The 21,657-nt window shown below is 45.2% G+C and overlaps 1 protein-coding gene, 1 long non-coding RNA gene and 1 pseudogene across 3 annotated transcripts in view; 1 reads left to right on the top strand and 2 right to left on the bottom strand.

Moving 5' to 3' along the window:
* LOC100683760 (zinc finger protein 420-like) overlaps positions 1 to 21,657 on the bottom strand; it is a 130,316-nt gene that overhangs the window by 12,197 nt on the left and 96,462 nt on the right. Inside the window, 4 exon segments of the mRNA XM_038525532.1 lie at positions 1,448 to 1,543; positions 2,649 to 2,775; positions 8,704 to 8,876; positions 9,372 to 9,922. Of these exon segments, the coding sequence (XP_038381460.1) occupies positions 1,448 to 1,543; positions 2,649 to 2,775; positions 8,704 to 8,876; positions 9,372 to 9,922 (947 nt within the window).
* LOC111099009 lies at positions 8,958 to 13,551 on the top strand. 2 transcript variants are annotated; one of them, XR_005354478.1, is made up of 5 exons: positions 8,958 to 9,002; positions 9,729 to 9,912; positions 10,209 to 10,281; positions 10,463 to 10,560; positions 13,116 to 13,551. It is a non-coding gene; the product is annotated as an uncharacterized LOC111099009 (long non-coding RNA). The 2 variants fall into 2 exon arrangements; XR_005354477.1 differs by having other exon boundaries at positions 10,196 to 10,281.
* On the bottom strand, positions 19,794 to 19,966 carry LOC119870920 (annotated as a pseudogene).

Raw genomic sequence — 21,657 nt, 5'->3', positions numbered from 1 at the left:
GTGAAAATCATATGAACAACCACTCAAAAAGGCATTATACAAATGTATTATTTTATTAATATATCCCTCCTTGAACAGAGAATTTAAGGCCACAACCCACTCCTTAGAACCAAGGAAATAAACAACATCTTCATTTCTAAATAAACACCAAAAACGTTGCAAAATATGCTAAAGCCACTATACATTAAATACATATTTGGGATTAAATTCAGATATACTCCAAGGAAAGTAGAAGAAAAACCCAATGACTAATTTTCACTGAAGTAAAATTACATTTATGAACAAAACTTTCTTTAAAATACAAAAATTATACGAATTATACCTCACTGCTTTTTTTTTTTTTTAAGACTTTATCCATGTATTTGAGGGAGGGAGAGAGAGAGAGAGAGAGCACAGAAGGGGAAGGGCACAGGGAGAAGCAGACTCCCTACTGAGCAGGGATCCCATTGGGGGTGGAGGGTTTGAGCCCCAGGACTCCAGGATCATGAACTGGGACCAACTGACTGGCCACCCAGACATCCCTCTACCTCACATGCCCATGTCATATCAGAACTTTTGATCTAATAAATAACAGATGAATCTCATATATAACTAATAAGAAAGTGAAAACACACTTGACAAAATAAAAAGAAATTCCTGTCATACAAGACAAATTCATACAATGATGCAAGTATTAAGAAAGAAGGTAAAAATTGAGAATTTATTATAGGCTTCAAGTTCTAAGGTCTAAAAGTTCTAGCTCCCCCATGGCATTAATTTAGGTAGGAATTCTAGGATACAAACAGATACATTAGATTATTTCACCACTGAGGAATGGAACACACTGTTATATCCTAATTTCAGTTCATACAAAGAAAAAATTAACTTTCAAAGTGAAATAAAGGATTAGATTTTCTTATTTTAGGGAGGTGCTTTGTCATCTGATGAAATTACTGAGTGTCAATTTTGTACAATCAAGATTAAAGCCTCCATAACATTGGAATGTATAAGTCTGAAAACGTGATATCTGTCTCCAGTGTTCCCAGGATTTCTGCACCAAACCCCAGTATGCCCACCACTACTCCGACATGCTTCTCACGACGCAAAACAGAACTTACAAAGGGCTAAGGCTATGGATCCTGAGAAACAGGGAGACTTCCCCAGGACCCTCACAGCAATGGAGAACCTCCCAGATTATGGAGACCCTCCCACTCCCAGGGGAGTCTCCTGGCCCTCCCTGTGGAAGTGATGGACCATCAGTGGAGCTGAAGGAGAATCCTTAGAGAAGCTAAGAGCTTGATAATGTTGGATAGCACATGTCCCTCTGTGACAGGGAGAAAAATATAAACTAGGTTTCTCAAGAGTGTATCCTTTCAAGGAGAACTACTCCCACCACAGTTTAAGGTCTCTCTTCCCCCTTCACATGTGGACCGCACCTCTGTCATCTGCCTCATTCATTTCTACTTACCTGGATGGATGGTTACTCTCTTCTTTCTCTTCACACTCCAAGGCTCCTTCTTTTGCTCCAAAAAGGAGACGAGGTCTGGCTTTGACACAATGAGGCCTGGTTATTAGGAAAAAGGAAAATGGGTATTGCTGGAGATTTTCAATCAAGTATCATGCTCAGTAGAGACCACAGGACAGTGTAAAAGTATAGATAATACCTTCCCAAATGCTACTGACCAACAGCCCCTTTAGAACCAGTAGGAGGGCACACCGGGTGACTCAGTGGTTTGCGCCACCTTCAGCCCAGGGTGTGATTCTGGAGACCCAGGATTGAGTCCCACATCGAGCTCCCTGCATGGAGCCTGCTTCTCCCTCTGCCTGTGTCGCTGCCTCTCTCTCTGTGTGTCTCTCATCAATAAATAAAATCTTAAAAAAAAGAAAAAAAGAACAAGCAGAAGGAGTTTCAAATATTCAAATCATGGCTTCTACTTCCAAGAACTAGATACAATAATAATAAATAAAAACTGGAGTTTAAAATTGGGCGGTACCATTTGATGCGTGTCAATGTTTAGTACTGACATTCATCAACAGAAATGATGATGCTCCTTAAGGAAGGAGAATTAGGGGGGAACCCCTGGGTGGCTCAGCGGTTTAATGCATGCCTTCAGCCCAGGGCATGATCCTGGAGTCCTGGAATCAAGTCCCACATCGGGCTCCCTGCATGGAGCCTGCTTTTCCCTCTGCCTGTGTCTCTGCCCCCCCCCCCCCCTCTCTGCCTCTCATGAATAAATAAATAAAATCTTAAAAAAAAAAAAAAAAAAACAACGGAAGGCGAAGCTAGGGATGCCTGGGTGGCTCAGCGGTTGAGCCTCTGCCTTTGGCTCAGGGCATGGTCCCGTGATTCCGGGATCAAGTCCCACATCGGGGTCCCGGCATGGAGCCTGCTTCTCTCTGCCTATGTCTCTGCCTCTCTCTGTGTTGTCTCTCATAAATAAATAAATAAATAACATGTTTTTAAAAAATTTTTTAAAAAAAGGAAGGGGAAGCTAGAGCTGAAAAGGAAACATGAAGATTTTTCTCCACATCTACAAATCCCCATTTATTTCCCTTATTGCATGGATCCAAATTCCAGTCATGCAGAGGAATCTTCTAAGAGTCAGTCTTCAAAGGAAGGAAGAAAACCCAGAGTGTGCTCTGGGAAACCTGGAAGGAGTCATCCTCACCCAAGAAGAGAAGGTTTCCATAGTTCTCTAACATCACATCCCTGTACAGTTCCCGCTGAGTGTGGTTCAGGCATCCCCACTCCTCCTGAGAGAATTCTATGGCCACATCCCTGAATGTCAGCAGCCCCTGCAATAAATACCACAGTTACCCAGAGGCCGGCAGAGTTCACAACATACCTAAGATGAAATAGGGAGTTAAATGTCACCAGCTAGATCCCATTATCTGACCCTTACTGCTTATGGGCTTGTACCCTCTTTGTCCCATATTTTTCTTAGCCTCTTCTTTCTACCTTAATCTTTTACTTCAGGCATAGACTCCTGTGATGGAAACAGAAACTATCCAGCAAAAGAGGCGAACTCCCCTGTGAAAAAGGTTGGCCCGGGCCAATTTTAGCTTAACCCCTGACTCACAATTATGCAGCTGAACCAAGGAGTGACCCATGGAATGACCAACAGTTGCTTTTAACTCATTATAATACTAAAATCTCCACTCAAGGAGAAGCACAAACCTCATATTTATATAACAAAGTACATATAGAACTGTTATCTTCAGCTTCATATGCCACCTTATACTTAGCTCTACATAAGATGACAAGGCTCCAATTTCTAAATATCTACCCTAACCCTAAATAAAAGGAAATCATTCCCTCTGGCTCTGGGAGTCTCTTGTTGGGAAGTTACTCTCTGTGATCTCCGTATTTGCTGCAAGTCAAGTTTCCTTTGTGTGACAACTCTACCTGGAGTAGTTTCTATCTGTGATTCCCCAAGGAGTGAACTCCTTTTAGCGAAGTTATATTAGAACTGGTTCTGCCTTAGGTCAGCTTCCTGCTTATGCACTAAGATAATGTTTAACACAGTAATATGCTCTAATGTATTGTCCAACTTTGACATAAGAGGATGGCATATGATTCAGAAAACCATTATAAATACTGTATGTTTATCCAAGATAATTTATAAAATAAAGGTGTTGGGACACCTGGGTGGCTGGGCAGTTGAGCATCTGCCTTTGGCCCAGGGCATGATCCCAGGGTCCCGGGATCGAGTCCCACGTGGGGCTCCCTGCATGGAGGCTGCTTCTCCCTCTGCCTGTGTCTCTGCCTCTCTGTGTGTGTGTCTCTCATGAATAAATAGATAAAATCTTTAAAATAAATAAATAAATAAATAAATAAATAAATGTGTCAACAGAGGCATAACAAATTCCTAAGTACTGTAATTTATATCATGCATTATAGGTTGCATCTATTTTTTTCAAGATTTTATTTATTTATTTGAGAGAGAGAGAGTGCAAACAGGTTGGAGAGGGAGAAGCAGATTCCTTGTTAAGCAGGGAACCCAATGTAGGGCTGGATCCCAAGACCCTGAGATCATGACCTGAGCTGAAGGCAGATTAAATGATTTCACCACCCAGGCACCCATAGCTGTGTTTATTTCTAAGGTGGAAAATTTTGGTGGGTTACAAAGGTACTTATCAAAGTCCAATGTGAATTAGAATTTTATTTTATTTTATTTTTAAGATTTTATTTATTCATGAGAGACGGGGTGGGCAGAGACACAGGCAGAGGGAGAAGTAGGCTCCATACAGGGAGCCAGATGTGGGACTTGATCCTGGGACTCCAGGATCACGCCCTGGAGGGAAGGCAGGCGCTAAACCCCTGAGCCACCCAGGTATCCCGTGAATTAGAATTTTAATACAGTGCATTGCAAATCTTGTGAAAATGGAGATTCTGTTCAGGAGTACTGAAGTGGGATGGCAGTCCACATTTTAAACAAGGCAGTAGTTTTGCCAAGGGATACATTTTTGAATTAGAGGTAGAACTCCAAGGCAAGAATTCTTGGGGGACTTGGAACTGAATGGGTTTTATAGTAATTAGTTCTAGGTTCTACTAGAATAGCAAGCAAGGCAACAACAAACCTTTCTGAGAATTTCATAGTTAGTAGGTGGCATCTAACAGTTTTAAATAAATTAATAAAAAACAATAATAATCTAAGAGAGTAAACAAATTATTCTTCTATTTTGTTTTTGCGAATCTTTTGTCAAACATCCAGAATATCCAGCACATTGAAGGGATCAGGTTTTAACCCTGATCTATTGGTCCTAGGGTTGATCTAAAATGACACACAGGGCAATATACAGAGAGGACTCTAAAGCAGCATTCATAGCAGAGAAGAATGATGGAGACTTGAGAAGAATGATGGAAGTGAGATGAGATCCACACAAAAGTGATCTACCGTTTTACATTTCATGCACCCATCTATACATTTAGAAAGTAGTTATATACACATTAAAAGGGATAGAGCAGCAAATTGTCATGGTGACTAATTTAAGAAATATTTTCAATGATATGAAAATCTCTTTGTAGATGATGATGCTTCTGTCTTTTATTCACAGTATCAATACATACACATTGAATGAAAGAAATAAAAGAGCTGGGTGCCTGGGTGGCTCAGTAGGTTAAGCATGTGCCTTCCACTCAGGTTGTGATCCCAGGGTCCTGGGATAGAGCTTGTGTTGGGCTCCCTGCTCAGCGGGAAGTCTGCTTCTCCCTTTTCCTCTCCCTCTGCCTGCTGCTCTGCCTATTTGTGCTCTCTCTCTGTCAGATAAATAAAATCTTTTAAAAGAAAGAAGAAAAGAAAAGAAAAAAGAAAAGAAAGGAAAGGAAAGGAAAGGAAAGGAAAGGAAAGGAAAGGAAAGGAAAGGAAAGGAAAGGAAGAAAGAAAAGAAGAAAGAAAAGAATTCTTATTTTTAAGTCTATTATAATGAGGGCCAGAAGCAAAGAATGTTCACTGTTAGCTCAGAAGGCTGGCCTATCCTCTGCATACTTCTATAAGGATCAAATAAGAGCTGGTTGTTACATCTCACTGAATGTTAATATGGACCTGAGTAAGTGCCTGAGAAGTCTTATAAGAGTAGTTTTACAAGTTGAAAGACATACTTATGATCTTGTACTCTCTGCACACCCCTTCCCTTGCACACTAACCAAAGAACCACCAGCTCCATTCAGCCAAAGGGCAGCTCTTTCTGTCAATACTGAAATAGTAATTTCAATAAAATCACTAACTCGTGCCATTAAATGTCTCAAGAATTCCTTCTTGACTGTTGTGCTCAATAACCCCACAAAGGTAGTATTTCATTGAAAACTTGTGTTTCAATCATCATGTGCTCTTTTATATTTCAGGATTTTCAGACACTCCAACATGTTAATGATCTGATTCTTGTTTTCTTTTTCTGAAAATACAAAGAAGTAAATGGAAGAGCATGTTTGCGACATGAGTGTGGAGTAAAAGAAAAACCTATGGAATGGAGGGCTGAATGACTGAGCACCTCTACTCTCAGAAGTCACTATTCTAGTACACAGAAGTGAGAGTCTTCATTGTCCAGTGGAAACTGGTGTGATGTGGGCCAGGAGCCAGAGGTCAAGAAAGAATTCTTAAGACATTTTCGGTGCAAAATCTGATTGTTGTTAAGTAGGCTGTAAGCCCAGGGTGGATCCCAGTGTAGAGGAGCTTCAATTCACCACCTCGAGATCAAGAGCTAAACTGAGATTAAGAGTCAGCCTTAACCCTCTGAGCCACTAAAGCAATGCGGGTGCCCTGCAACAACCCGTGTTTAGTAAAATTGATGACAGGGCTGTGGGCATAAAGAGCTGTGGTGTGATTTGAGGCGCCACAGATTATATGCTTAGTGGGTAAGTAAGTGGGGGTAGAGATGAAGGAAGTTTGTAAAGGGATTTTCATGCTTAGGAGGACTTACAATATACTGGAGGGCTGGCTATTGTCAAGCTAAGGTTGCTTTTTGCCTCTAGCTGCAAGTAGGAAGGAAATTTCATTCTATCTACATTTCTTTTGCTTTTGTTCTCCTCTTCAGAAACTACAAGCACATGGAACTGCAGGAGATAAAAGTTTCCAGTTTTTTTTTTTTTTTTTAAAGATTTTATTTATTCGGGGATCCCTGGGTGGCGCAGTGGTTTGGCGCCTGCCTTTGGCCCAGGGCATGAACCTGGAGTCCTGGGATCGAATCCCCACGTTGGGCTCCCGGTGCATGGAGCCTGCTTCTCCCTCTGCCTGTGTCTCTGCCTCTCTCTCTCTCTCTATCATAAATAAGTAAGTAAGTAAATAAATAAATAAAGGGGAGTAATCCAAAAGTACCTTAGATTTATAAAAAAAAAAAAAAAAAGATTTTATTTATTCATTCATGAGAGACTCGAACCCACGTCTCCAGGATCACGCCCTGGGCAGAAGGCAGGCGCCAAACCGCCGAGCCACCCAGGGATCCCAGAAGTTTCCAGTTTAAATGTGATGGTTTCTGGGACCATCTGGTTTCTGGGTGGCTCAGTGGTTGAGCAACTCCCTTTGGCTCAGATTGTGATCCCGGGGTCCTGGGATGGAGTTCCACATTGACTACCCACAGGGAGCCTACTTCTCCCTCTGCCTATGTCTCTGCCTCTCTCTCTCTGTGTCTCTCATGAGTAAATAAGTAAAATCTTTAAAAATAAAAAATAAAAATAAATGTGGTGGTTTCTGCACATCGCTCAGTAAATCCACCTAAGATCCTCACAAATGATAAACGGGAAAATATGAATACAGCGGAGGAATCTGGCAGAGGGCACCAAGCCCAGTAAAAGACGGTAACATCAGCTGTAAGGAAAGACATTGCTATCAGCGCCTAATGATGTGGGAAACAAAGGCAGAAGAAAGATTATTAAACTTCCTCACTACCTACAGCCCACTGATAAGTCCTTGAAACAGGCAGAGTGACATTCCTCTAAGGATTCAACTGCCTGGACGTGGATACTTCACCAAGGGCAAAAGGTTACCCCCAGGATCCTGTAAGTGTACTATAACATACAAAAACTGCTTCAGAAACTTCCTTTAAGATACCCGTTGGCGATCATCCCCCAAGCACATGATCCATGGTTATATATTTCAAGGGTCTCACAGCTGAGGTTTTATTAGACAGTAATAAATGAGCTTTTCCTAACAATATCTAGCCCCTCAAGGTCATAAAAACCTCGCTTCCAAAATTCCTTAAAGACTTACACTTTCCCTAATGTTCTTCCAACTTGAAAGTATGTAGTAGGCCATTCCTTACGGCTCCAGCGCAGCTCTTTCTGCCCACAGGTCCTGACCCCGTGCTTTAATACAACCTACAACCACCTTTTCGCACCAAAAGACATCTCAAGAATTCTTTCTTGGCTCGCAGCTTCGAATCCAAACAGGGTATCAGAATATAAATCGAATTTTAAGAATATAGCTGATTTATAGAAACTCTGATGACACAGGTTCCAGGTCCTGTAACATCTAATATCTTTTGAATAGAGTATCTTGTTCCCATTGTAAAGGGTCTAGTCCTTTCTTTCCAGAACATTCAGAGTTATTCTGGGCCTCATGGTCCTCCTGTGTATCTATCTGTGCGTTCTTCATCCTGGCCTGCCGAGAGCTGATAAAGCAACCAGATGGGGCCTGAACGGGAAATGGTCTCCTGCACTGAGAACCCAGGCCCCGGCCCCGGCCCCATCAGCAATAGGAATCTTAAATCAACACCTTCCTCCAGAACTGTCACAAAGGGAATCTTTTCAATACCCGCAGGGCTTTAATTCACAGTGACAGCACTGGGGCACCGGTGGCTCTGCCGGTCAAGCGTCTCCCCTCAGCCAGGGTCCTGAGCTCGCGCCCTGGGAAGGACCGGCCTCAGGCTCCGCGCTCTCCCCCTCCCCCCAAATAAAGCAAATCTTTAAGAACAAACAGGCCGGGCCGAGTGGGCCGGGGCCGGGGCCAGGAGAGCTCGGGAGAAGCGGGGCCGAGAGCGGGGGGTGACGCGGGGCTTGGGAGGGCGCGCCGGGAGCGCCGGGAGCGCCGGGAGCGCCGGGGTGGGCGGCTGTGGAGCCGAGGCGCGGCGGCCGACCTCTCCCGGCTCCAGCGCCGTCTTTCGTCCCCGCCTAGGCGGTGTCCCGCCGTCCCCAGCCTCGGAACGGCCCAGAGCCCGGGCCACCGGCCTCCCCCCGCCCCGCGGCGCCAGCGGCCGCGGGCAGCAGCCGCCGCGCTGGCGGGCGAGTACCTGGTGGCCACGCCGGGGGGCAGCACGGTCCGGCGGCGCGTCCTGCAGGCGCATCCCCTCCGCGTGGACGTCAGGCCCGAGCAGCGCCGGACCATCCTGGAGGCCCTCGAGGACGTGGCGCCGCGCCGACGCGGCCACCAGGGCTTCCGGCCGCGCGCCCCCGCGCCGCGGACCTCAGAGCGGGCGGACCTCAGAGCGGGCGCCGCGGGAGGGGCGCGCTCGCGGGCGGGGGGGGCGGGTGCGCTGCGCGCTCGGCGGCTCCCGGGCCCCGGCGCCCCGCTCTGCCCAGCCCTGGCCAGGTCGGGGCCCGCTAGGAATTGGGGGGTGGGGCCCCGGGCGGGATGCGCGCGCCCCCTCGGAGCCGGAGCCCCAGCCCTGCCCGCGCCGCGCCCGACGAGCGTGAGCACCGGGAGCGGGCAGCCGCCGACCGCCGCGTCAGGAGCCTCGGGCCGGCCGGACCCCGGACCGAGGCCCAGCGGCCTGCGGCCTTCAACGCCGGCAGGCAGGGCCCGCGGGGCGGAGGCGTCGGCCGTCCGGTGCTCACAGGCCCGCGGCCGCCGGGAGACCCGGACTACGGAGGACGGCCTCCCGCGGAGGGCGGGGCGCGGCGCGGCGGGGCGGGGCGGGGCGGGGCGGGGCGGGGCGGGCGGCGGGGCTCGGGGGCCGGCCCAGCCTGCAGGACGCGGGGGCGGAGCGGGCCCGAGCTCCCGAGCTCCCGAGCTCCCGAGCTCCCGAGCTCCCGAGCTCCCGAGCTCCCGAGCTCCCGAGCTCCCGAGCTCCCGAGCTCCCGAGCTCCCGAGCTCCCGAGCTCCCGAGCTCCCGAGCTCCCGAGCTCCCGAGCTCCCGAGCTCCCGAGCTCCCGAGCTCCCGAGCTCCCGAGCTCCCGAGCTCCCGAGCTCCCGAGCTCCCGAGCTCCCGAGCTCCCGAGCTCCCGAGCTCCCGGGCCTGGGCGCCCGCGGCCCCTCCCGCCCGCCTGGACGCCCAGTTTGTAAAAGCGACGAGCACTTCTCTGCTTTGCTCCGCAGACCTCCGTCTACACCCCGCAGCCCAAGTCAGGCCCTGCTGCTCTCTCGTCCCCGCCTGTCCCCTTTGTACACGGTGGACCTGCCACCCATTCTCAGCCTTTGTCTTCCCCGCTGCAGTGCCGGGCCCCATGGGGTCCGGAAGGGGTCCCGCGATCTCCCAGGCAGACCCCAGTGGGAAGTGTAGGTTCGTTCTCCTGTGGAGAACAGGTGGCCCCGACGTCAGGCCTTTGCTGCTCTTTGTATTTTATTTTGAAACTCCATTTAATGCTTTTATATGAAAGGGGAGGGGCGGGGGAGAGCTCTTAGTCCCCCTTATGTGCAAATGCCTTATTTATTATCCATGTGTCAGAGATAAGCTGTGAGGCTGGGAGGAAGGACCTAAAGGAGGAAGGAGTGAGGACAGAGGCTGGGGGGCGGGGAGGGGGGGGGGGGCAGACATCATCCCACACTAATGTGTGACTCTCCAGGCATTTCTTCTAGTTTCTGGGCCCCAGTGTCTGCTCTTCACATGGCCAGACCGGTTCCTTTGGCCTTACAGCCTGAGAGTGTAGAGGTGAGTGGGTGAGCCTGGAGACAGAGGGGCCCTGGCACCTGGGGCCAGGGCTGCCTCTGTGGGTGGAAAAGCAGGCAGCAAGGAGGTAGGCCTCCCTCATCCCAGCACCCCCAGCCCAGAGCCTCAGGCCCAGTCCTCTTGACTTCCTGATTGGGAACTGGATTTTATTGCATTTTTATAGAATTCAAGATTGTCAGAGTTGGAAAGACCTTGGAGATGATCAACCAGTACCTGCCCACTTAACCCCTTCCACAGATAGATGTGATCACACACAGCCAGGTAGGAACAGTATGGAACTAGAATAAAAATCTCAGCTCCTGGGATCCCTGGGTGGCTGAGCGGTTTAGCGCCTGCCTTTGGCCCAGGGCGTGATCCTGGAGTCCCCGGAGTCCCAGGATCGAGTCCCACATCAGGCTCCCTGTGTGGAGCCTGCTTCTCCCTCTGCCTGGGTCTGTGTGTGTGTGTGTGTGTGTGTGTGTGTCTCATGAATAAATAAAATCTTTTTTTTTTAAAAGAACATAAGCTCTAGAACAGCAAGAGTTATTAATAAAAAAAAAAAATCTCAGTTCCCAATTCAGTATTCTTTGTACTCTACCACTCTGTCTCCCAATCTCTGGTCAATTATTTAAATTTCTTAAAAAAAATAAAATAATAAAATAAAATAAAATAAAATAAAATTTCTTTTCCCGTTGGGTATTCCAAAGGATGGTACGCACTAGGTGCTACAGGCCATTACAGCACCATCGTGACCTGGGGATGGCAAAGCCCTGCACGCCTCCTTGGAATCAGTGTTGTACAGGGCAGCTTGGCCCACCATAGGCTTCAGCTCCAGGGTTTGGGCAGCAGACTTCTCCATCAGAACTCTACAAGTAAAAAAAAAAAAAAAAAAAAAAAAAAAAAAAAAAAAAAAGAACTCTACAAGTAGGGCAGCCCGGGTGGCTCAGTGGTTTCGTGCCGCCTTCCGCCCAGGGTGTGGTCCTGGAGACCTGGAATCGAGTCCCACATCGGGCTCCCTGCATGGAGCCTGCTTCTCCCTCTGCCTGTGTCTCTGCCTCTCTCTCTCTCTCTCTCTCTGTGTGTGTGTGTCTGTGTCTCTCATGAATAAATAAATAAAATCTTTAAAAATTAAAAAATTAAAAAAAAAAAAGAAGAACTCTACAAGTAAAGCTGACGGCCACCCGTCCCACAGCCTCTCCAGTAGGGCAGGGGCTCCGGCTTGTGTTTTGTGGTGGGCACTACCAAGGATTCAGGAAAAACCACATGAGCTGTCAGATGACTGAGGTGAATTCCCAGTGTTTGAACCTCCAGGGTTTTTGAGTCAGCATTAGAAGCTTGACAACGGGAATTAAGGACGGTACCAGGCCAGGCACTGCCATTCTTTAAAGATCCAGAATGAGTATTTTACCACTTCTGCTACTCTGCTATTCAAAATCAGGAGGCAAACTGGGGCAACCTATTACGGTCACCCAAGCCCGCTGCCAAAGTTCAGTTAAGCCAGGACAGAGAGCCAGTTAGGAATGGCCTTTCCTGCCCTTTCACGAAGATGGCGCCGAAGGCGAAGAAGGAAGCCCCTGCCCCTCCCAAAGCCAAAGCCAAAGCAAAGGCTTTGAAAGCTAAGAAAGCGGTGCTGAAAGGCGTGCACAGTCACAAAAAAAAGAAGATCCGTCACCTACATTCCGACGACCCAAGACCCTGCTTCTCCGAAGGCAGCCCAAATATCCTCGAAAGAGCGCCCCCAGGAGAAACAAGCTTGATCACTATGCCATCATCAAGTTCCCCTTAACTACTGAGTCAGCCGTGAAGAAAATAGAAGACAACATCACACTTGTGTTCATTGTGGATGTCAAGGTCAATAAGCACCAGATCAAACAGGCTGTGAAGAAGCTCTATGACATTGATGTGGCCAAGGTCAACACCTTGATCAGGCCTGATGGAGAGAAGAAAGCATATGTTCGACTGGCTCCTGACTATGATGCTTTGGATGTTGCCAACAAAATTGGGATCATCTAAACTGAGTCCAGCCGGCTATAAATCTAAATATAAATTTTTTCACCATAAAAAAAAAAAAAAAAAAGGAATGGCTTTTCCTCTTGACAGAAAGGAACAGAGGACTTAGAAAGACAGGAATGAATGTCTTTTTTTTGTTTGTTTACTATTTTTTTTTAATTTTTATTTATTTATGATAGTCACAGAGAGAGAGAGAGAGAGGCAGAGACACAGGCAGAGGGAGAAGCAGGCTCCATGCACCGGGAGCCCGACGTGGGATTCGATCCCGGGTCTCCAGGATCGCGCCCTGGGCCAAAGGCAGGCGCCAAACCGCTGCGCCACCCAGGGATCCCAGGAATGAATGTCTTTATTGAGTCAGCCCCAAGTACTCCACAGGGTTCTCAAAGTGTGGCCATCGAGCCAGTAGCATCAAATTAGGAACCTACTAGAAATGCAAACCCTTGGGCCCCATCTCCATGAATCAGAAACTGGGGCAGCAGCCAGCAGTCCTTTTTGATAAACCCCCCAATGATCACGAAGCTGAAGATCTGAACACTAGTGGTCTCAGGGCCACAGTAGTGATTCCTGCTTTTGTTTGTTTTAGATTTTATTTGTTTATTCATGAGAGACACACAGAGAGGCAGAGACCTAGGTGGAGGGAGAAGCAGGCTTCTCACAGGGAGCCTCATGTGGGACTCTCTCCGGGACTCCAGGATCATGCCCTGAGCCAAAGGCAGATGCTCAACTGCTGAGCAAAACTGCTGAGCCACCCAGGCATCTCAAACTAAGTAGCCACTTTCCTCTCCCCTGCAAACCTTCCCTCCAAACTTCTCAGCCCTTTGTTTCAGGAACCTGGTGCCACCCTGACACAATTCCAGTCAAAACCAGCTACATCCTGTATTTGCCACAAAAGCCCAGCCCCTTCCTCTGGGTGGGCTTGCAGTTTTGAAGACCCTGACCTGCTGCAGCCTCCTCCTCTGGCAAAGCAATAAAGCTACTATTTTTCTTTCCCTCAAACTGTGTCTTTACACTATATTTTTTGAGTCTGAAGCACAGAGGTCAGCTTTCGACAACAAGATGAATGTGTAGGAGAGGAAAGCTTTTTGCCTTTTCTCAATTCTCTGGCTTGTCTAATAATTAAGCTGTCATAAGACAGATTCACAAGAGAAAAAATCGTTTTGGGAACTTCAAAGATATGTGGCTCAAAGACAGGTGGTTGATGCTAACAAACCACTGTGACTTAGAGAAGTGCATAGGGATTTAGAATTTCAAAAAGGAAGTTATCCACAGGAGAAAGGAAAGAGCGCATGTTGTCAAACAACTGTGCCATGCCAGGAGGTAGGCAACTCTTTATGATATAAAAAGTTAAAAAAAAATAAAATAAAAAATAAAAAGTTAACCTCTGGTATCCTCTCTCTTCTCATCTATTTTATTCTTGGTATGTATATCAGCTTCAGCAAAGGAAAGCCTGTTTGCAGCAACAGAATAAAAGCAGAGGACATTTTGTTAAGTTAAATAAGTCACACATAGAAAAAAATATATTGCATGAAATCACATATATGCAGAATCTTAAAAACGGCAAAGTATAAAAGATAAGCATTTTGGTTGCCAAGGGCTGAGGATGGGGGGATTGTTGAGATGTTGATCAAATGGTAAGAAGGTTCACTTATGCAAGATGTATGACCACTGAATGTTTAACGCACAGCATGGTGACTACAGGTAATAGTGTGTTATACACTTGAAATTTGCTAGGAGAGAGCATCTTTTATTTTTTTTTAATGATTTTATTTATTCATTCATTACAGACACACAGAGACAGAGGCAGAGACACAGGCAGAGGGAGAAGCAGACTCCCTCAGGGAGCCTGATGTGGGACTTGATCCCAGGACCCGGGATCATGACCTGAGCCAAAGGCATACGCTCAACCACTAAGCCACGCAGGTACCCATAGAAGAAAGCGTCTTAAGTGTTCTCACTGATGTGGAGAACAAAGGCAATAGAAAACATTTGCTTACAACTTACAACTCATTGACAGTTTACCTGAGACAGGCAGAGTGAGCTCCCCCAAAGAACATTGCTTCGATGTTAATACTTTGCTAATGGCAGAAGTCAACCTTAGCTTGGTATTAGCCCAACCTCCCATAAGTCTCCTTTAAACATATAAAAGTCACTTTAGAAACTTCCTGTATCTCTACTCCCCACCCCCAAGACACATGTTAGAAATCATCCCCCAAGCATATGGCCCACTGAAACATACATCTATAGGGTCTTACTAGACGGTAATGTATGAACTTTTACTAACCTCAGCTAGCCCCTCAAGGTCCTGGAAATTTGCTCCCTAATTCCTTAGAGACTTCCACTGTCCCTAATGCCCTCCCAACTTGAAAAGCTACATAATCAGTATCTCCTCACAATTGCAGTGCACCTCTTCCTGCTCATGAGTCCCATCCTTGTGCTTTAATAAAACCACCTTTTTGCATCAAAGACATCTCAAGGGGATCCCTGGGTGGCTCAGCGGTTTAGCGCCTGCCTTTGGCCCAGGGTGTGATCCTGGGGACCTGGGATCAAGTCCTGCATCGGGCTCCCTGCATGGAACCTGCTTCTCCCTCTGCCTGTGTCTCTGCCTCTGTGTGTGTGTGTCTCTCTCTCATGAATCAATAAATAAAATCTTAAAAAAAAGATGTCTCGAGAATTTTTCTTGGCCATTGGCTTCAAACCCCAGCATTTCTACATCATCATCACATTTTAACCATTTTGTAGGATGTGACAAGATCTGTTTCTTTTTTCAAAGCCAAATATTATTCCAGCAATTTGGAGACACTCTTTGAGAACGCCAACATTTCCACATCATCAACACACACACACAATCCCTAACTACGGCAGGTGAAGGAAGGTGTTTATTATGTTGACTGTGGTAATTATTTTGTAATTAGGACCCAAGGGTCCACGAGCACCTGGCTCCAATGGTCCCAAACCTAGTTCTGCCACTCATGGCTGATAAAATCCATAAACAAGAGAGAGGACTTGGGGTGCCTCAATTTTGACCTCAGACTTTCCAGCTGGACTCCTTCCTGCTTGTCTCTTGGCTCAGGGGGAAGAGCTGAGGGCTAAGCGTCTCTTGAGGGGAACTGAAACTACCCCTCAAGCAACTAGGACTGCCCTGAACCAGAAAGACCCCATCCCTGATAGACTCCTAGACGATGACAGATTTAACCTTGGCTGCCTGCCTGCAGGAATGCCCTCACTTTTGCCCCACATTTTCCTTATATGAACCTGGAAGTATTTCCAGAACTCTGGAGGCAGGCTTTGAGACATTGGTTGGCTGTCTTTCTGGTGTTGACCTCTCTGAAGTAACTTCCTTTCTTGTCTCACCACCACGAGTCTCTCTGCCTTCGGATTTTGTCAGTGGGAGTGGCCAAACCTGGTCTGTTTGGGACTCCAGGAGCCACAGGCTTTTGCACCCTTCCCCGTGCGCTGGTTAACGGAGAGATGAATGGTAGCAAAACAAGAAAGGAATTGACCTTCGGGAGGCCACCACAGAGAAAGCAACAGATGAACATTTCAAAGACTGTCTCCAAATTGCTGCAATAATACTCAGTTTTGAAAAAAGAAACAGATCTTGTCACATTCTACAACATGGTTAAAATGTGATGATGACATAGAAATGTTGGGGTTCAGAGACAATGGCCAAGAAAAATTATTGAGACACCTTCGGTGCAAAAAGGTGGTTCTATTAAAGTACAGGGACAAGTCTCATGGGCAGAAGGAGTTGCACTGGGGTTGTGACAAGGCGACTGAATATGCTTTCAAGTCGGGATGGGGTTTGGGACAACACCAGCCTCCAAGGTTTTATGGAAACAAGGCCTCCAGGACCTTCAGAAGACTAACTATTGTTAGGAAAAGGTCATTTATTACTATTTATTAAGACTCAGTCATGAGGGGCACCTGGTGGCTCAGTGGTTGAGTGTCTGCCTTCGGCTCAGGTCATGATCTCGGGGTCCTGCGATAGAGCCCCACATTGTGCTCCCTGCTCGAGGGGAGCCTACTTATCCCTCTGCCTGCTGCTCCTCCTGCTTGTGCTCTGCCCATCCCCACTCTCTCTATCAAATAAACAAATAGTTTTTAAAAAGAAATATTAAAAATAAATCAAGAAGCCCTCTGTTAGATGTCTAGACTGAACAATATCCTAGTTATGAGGAATCACTGGCAAGTAAGAGAAGACTTGTCTCAGGAGATAAGGGCATCCCAAGTGCATCATCCAACCCAATCGTAAGGAGTGTGGGGTCATCCATTATTTCCACAGTCTATAGTTAACATCATGGAGTCAGGGGTGCTCTGGATTTTTCTTTTAAGATTTTATTTGTTTATTTGAGAGAGTGAGTGAGTGAGAAAGCATAAGGAGGGAGAGGAGAAGAGGAAGAGTGAGAAGCAGGATCCCCACTGAGCAGGGAGCTTGACATGGGGCTCAAATCCAGGACCCTGGGATCGTGACCTGAGCCAAAGACAGACACTTAACTGACTGAATCACCCAGGCACCCCTGTGCTCTGGCTTTTAAGGAGCAATTTTGTCATCCCAGCTACACAGAACTGGTCAAGTTGATACTTGGGTTATACAATTATTGGGGAATCAATCCCATTTTCCAGCTGTTCAAAATCATATACCTATGAGATCTGTCATTATTCCCATAGAATAGCAAGCATGAAGATTGTCTATACATGAGCTCTTGCGTTGATTTCCCTGAAATTTACCTCAAGTTGTCTAGCTTAGGCAAACAGCAAACATTCAAAGACAATCAAAACTAGAGTTTAACATCTACAAAGGTGGGTTATTGAAAGAATTTTTCTCTCTGAAATCACCCTTATTTCCAGAAACGTACAAATGAAGACTAATTGGTTTTTCAATAAGTTCAATTTTAACAAACTTCACTTAATTATTTACATAAGTCCAGCAAGAATAGTGATCAGTCATATAGATCTTTTAAAATCTGGTTTGCTGGAACTTTTTTTTTTTTTTTTTTTTAAGATTTTACTTATTTATTCATGAGAGACACAGAAGGAGAGAGGCAGAGACTTAGGCAAAGAGAGAAGCAGGCTTCCTGCCAGGAGCCTGATGTGGGACTCCATCCCAGAACTCCAAGATCTTGCCCTGAGCCCAAGGCAGTCATTCAACCGCTGAGCCACCCAGGCGTCCCTGGTGGAACTTCCTATAAGGAATTTATTTATTTTTTTTTAAATTTTTTTATTTATTTATGATAGTCACAGAGAGAGAGAGGCACAGAGACACAGGCAGAGGGAGAAGCAGGCTCCATGCACCGGGAGCCCGATGTGGGATTCGATCCCGGGTCTCCAGGATCGCGCCCTGGGCCAAAGGCAGGCGCCAAACTGCTGCGCCACCCAGGGATCCCCCTATAAGGAATTTATTTATTTTTTTTTATTTTTTATTTTTTTTCCTATAAGGAATTTAGATTGAACTTTTAGTAGCGTCTCTAGGCCAGAAACCAAGCCAAGTACTTGCCATCAGACATGACTGCAATACCTGTAGATTGAGGTGCATTCCTCTTTACAAGGTTCCCAAAGTATCCTGAGGTTCTTGCACCTGCCTCTCCTGGTAAGGCTTGCTGCTGAGAACTCTGTAAGCAAGGTATTAGGCCAACATGTCCAAGGGGCTCCATTGGTTACATGTGTCATAATGTCAGTCTTAATACCTGAAAGCTCTTTGGTCATATCTGAGTCTATGCATGTCTCTTCTCAAATATGATATTCCTTGGTAAAATAACCAATGTTTTCAATGGTATCCTGTTACAAGAAGAACAGATTCTTTTCCTTTTCCTTTCTTTCTTCTCTTTCTTTCTTTCTTTCTTTCTTTCTTTCTTTCTTTCTTTCTTTCTTTCTTTCTCTTTCTTCTTTTTTTAGAGAGAGAGAGAGTGTGAGTATGGAGGGGTAGAGGGAGAACAAAAGGGAGAATCCCAAGCAGACTCCATGCCTAGCACAGAGTCCAGTGCAGGGCTTGATCTCACCACCCTGAGATCATGACCTGAGTTGAAACCAAGAGTCATATGCTTAACCAACTGAGCCACCAAGAACAGATTCTTATTGAACTTATGCAAACGACTATGGTTGCCATGACAGAACATTCACTAAGGCTTTTTGAATTTCTGAGGGTTCCAGTACAGAGAAAAGCTAAATGCTTCAATTTGTTCACAAATGAATACTTTATCACATTTCTGAAAGGCATAGCTATCTTAAAAGAAAGTTTTCTTTCTTTTTTTTTTAAGAAAGTTTTCTTAATCTGAAAGAGCAAACATTAGAGTATCAGCAACATTTCAAGCAAGAGTCATAAAACCTATAATCATTTTTCCCAATTCATTTAGTCCCATGTTACTAATTCTTCAGTTTGAATGCAGTTTTAGTTCTGGAAATTTGTGCCCATTTCAGTTTTATGATCTTAAAGATATCAAATACCTATATTTGTATGAAAAGTCCTTTTAGTGAATCTCCTTGAAGATTAAACTCACTTTACATGAGAATAAGTGCTATCATAAATGACAAAAACTCAGAAATGGACATAGTTAGGTATCTGATAAGAGGTCATTATGATGCATTTGACAAGGAAATTTGGTTATTTCTTAATTTTTTTTTAAGATTTTATTTACTCATTCAAATGAATGAGTAAATAAATGAACTCAAATGAGTAAATAAATAAATAAATGCCCAAATCTGGTTATTTCTGTGACATATAACACTTCAATACTCGGAATATCGAGTGATGACCTTATACCAGAATGTAATATACCAAATAAACAAGTCTAATTAGTCAAAGAAATTTCACATATGATCTAATTTCACATATGATCTTGGGGAAGGGGGCAGCCCCGGTGGCTCAGTGGTTTAGCGCCGCCTGCAGCCCAGGGCCTGATCCTGGAGACCCAGGATCGAGTCCCACATCTGGCTCCTGGCATGGAGCCTGCTTCTCCCTCTGCCTGTCTCTGCCTCTGTGTGTGTGTGTGTGTGTGTGTGTGTGTGTCTCATGAGTAAATAAATAAAATCTTTTTAAAAATTAAAAAAAAAAAAATCTTGGGGAAGTTTGTTATTACCTTAGAAAATTTTAAAGCACATGCCTAACTAGGATTATAGATCATCAAAGACCTGATAAAAGCAAAATATAGAAACTGATTTTTCTGGGCAAAGAAAAGAGAAAATAACTTCGTTTACATCTTCTTATCAAGAACAGATCAACAATTCATCAAACTTGTATTCTTTTAATATAATGAATGTGTTTTTATTTCTCTCCTAATTTTTAAAATGGAACATTCTATAATTCAGTCACAGCCTTGGGACACCTGGGTGGCTCAGCAGTTGAGCATCTGCCTTTAGCTCAGGGCATGATCCCGGGTCCTAGGATCAAGTCCTGCATGGGGCTCCCTGTCAGGAGTCTGCTTCTCCCTCTGCCTATGTCTCTGCCTCTCTCTCTCTGTCTTTCATGAGTAAATAAATAAAATCTTAAAAAAAAAATTCAGTCACTGCCTTTACTTCCAGGTGACTTCTTCATTGGATCTTAATTTCCTTTTAAACAACAAATTTTTGTTCTGGAAGGCAGTTAGTTTTTCATCATTCTGTCTAGATAACATCCAAGGACAAATCCCACAGGCACAAGTATAGGTACCCAGTGGTCACAAACAATCTGAATTAAGTTCATCATGAATGAGTTTAGTCATTGATTAATGTTTTAGTCTATCATCTACAGCTGGAATTCTCAAACTTGACTGCACATCAAAAGCATCTGGGGAACCTTTATCAAAATAGGGACTCGGAAAAAAAAAAAGAAAAAAAAATAGGGACTCGGGGCAGCCCGGGTGGCTCAGTGGTTTAGCACCGCCTTCAGCCCAGGGTGTGATCCTGGAGACGAGGCGGTGGGGGGGTCGAGTCTCGTGTTGGGCTCCCTGCATGGAGCCTGCTTCTCCCTCTGCCTGTGTCTCTGCCTCTCTCTCTGTGTCTCTCAGGAATAAACAAATAAAATCTTCTAAAAAATAGAAATAAATAAAATCCATTCATTTCAACCTTAGTCCATCATGACCACCCATAAAATTCCTTTCCAAAGATTTCCCTTCACAAACCTTCAGCAATTTTCTTTTGCATTCACATTTTGTCCGAAGCCATTTCTCTCCAAGCAGCCAGTCTCACTTAGGACAAAATTACCTTGTATTCCCATTCCTTATGTCCTTCTTACACATACAGAGTTGCTTCCCTTATTTTCAACAGTCTTAATTCCACTTAGTGAATTGTAACTATTAGAAACCTTAATCTCCAGTGGAAACTAAGTAGTATTCAACCATGAACTATTACACCAGAATTTGTTGGATGGCAAATTTATGAATACATTTAAGCACAAAACCTGATTTCCACCCAGATATCCTTAGTTTCTCAGCAATAAGAAGTCAAAAGCAGATAAACCTCCTTCAGTAATCAATACTTTAGTATTTTGTCTTTTTGGAAAAGACCTAGATGTCCAACGAATTTAATCCAATCTATCATCCAAGCAAAACCTCCAAGTTTCAGGTTACCAAAGACTTTGAAAGGTATCTTAACAATTACCCATGAAAACTGAGTCAGACAAAATTAACCATCTTTTTAAGTCACATTTTTGCTAACAAACTGCAACAGAAATAACATAAGCCTATTTGACCTTCAGTAATCCCTGGTAGAATAAAAATTTTATATTTAATGCTGATAATTCTAAAGACATGTCTCTCTTTTTTAAAAGCTTTTATTTATTTATTCATGAGAGACACAGAGAGAGAGGCAGAGACATAGGCAGAGGGAGAAGCAGGCTCCTTGCAAGGAACCTGATGCAGGACTTGATTCCAGGACCCCAGGATCACAACCAGAGCCGAAGGCAGACACTCAACTGCTGAACCACCAGGCATCCCTAAAGACATGTCTTTTAATTAAACCGACAAACAAATTAGATTTATTTATGTTTAAAGATTGTATTTATTTATTCATGAGATACACAGAGAGAGGGAGAGAGAGGCAGAGACACAGGCAGAGGGAGAAGCTGGCTCCATTCAGGGAGCCTGATGTGGGACTCGACCCCAGGACTCCAAGATCACGCCCTGGGCCAAAGGCAGGCGCCAAACCACTGAGCCACCCAGGGATCCCCAACAAATTAGATTTAAATATCAAAATTAAGTTCCACCTGGGTCCACTGTAAAAGTTGATCAATTTGCTTCCCATTGTCACTTTTTACCTGGAGCACCAGTTAGGAAATCTGATGTGGGTGGTGTAAGTCCAGGGAAGAAGTGCTCTTCACTCCTTGGCCTCAAAGAGAGGAGGAGGAGCCAATGTGCTGGAGGCATAGAGGATGGTATAACAGCTACTTATGCAGGTCAG

The sequence above is a fragment of the Canis lupus genome, chromosome 1 (assembly GCF_011100685.1).
Source record: "Canis lupus familiaris isolate Mischka breed German Shepherd chromosome 1, alternate assembly UU_Cfam_GSD_1.0, whole genome shotgun sequence".
In the NCBI taxonomy this organism is placed as follows: Eukaryota; Metazoa; Chordata; class Mammalia; order Carnivora; family Canidae; genus Canis; species Canis lupus.
This window is presented reverse-complemented; position numbering and strand designations above follow the sequence as displayed.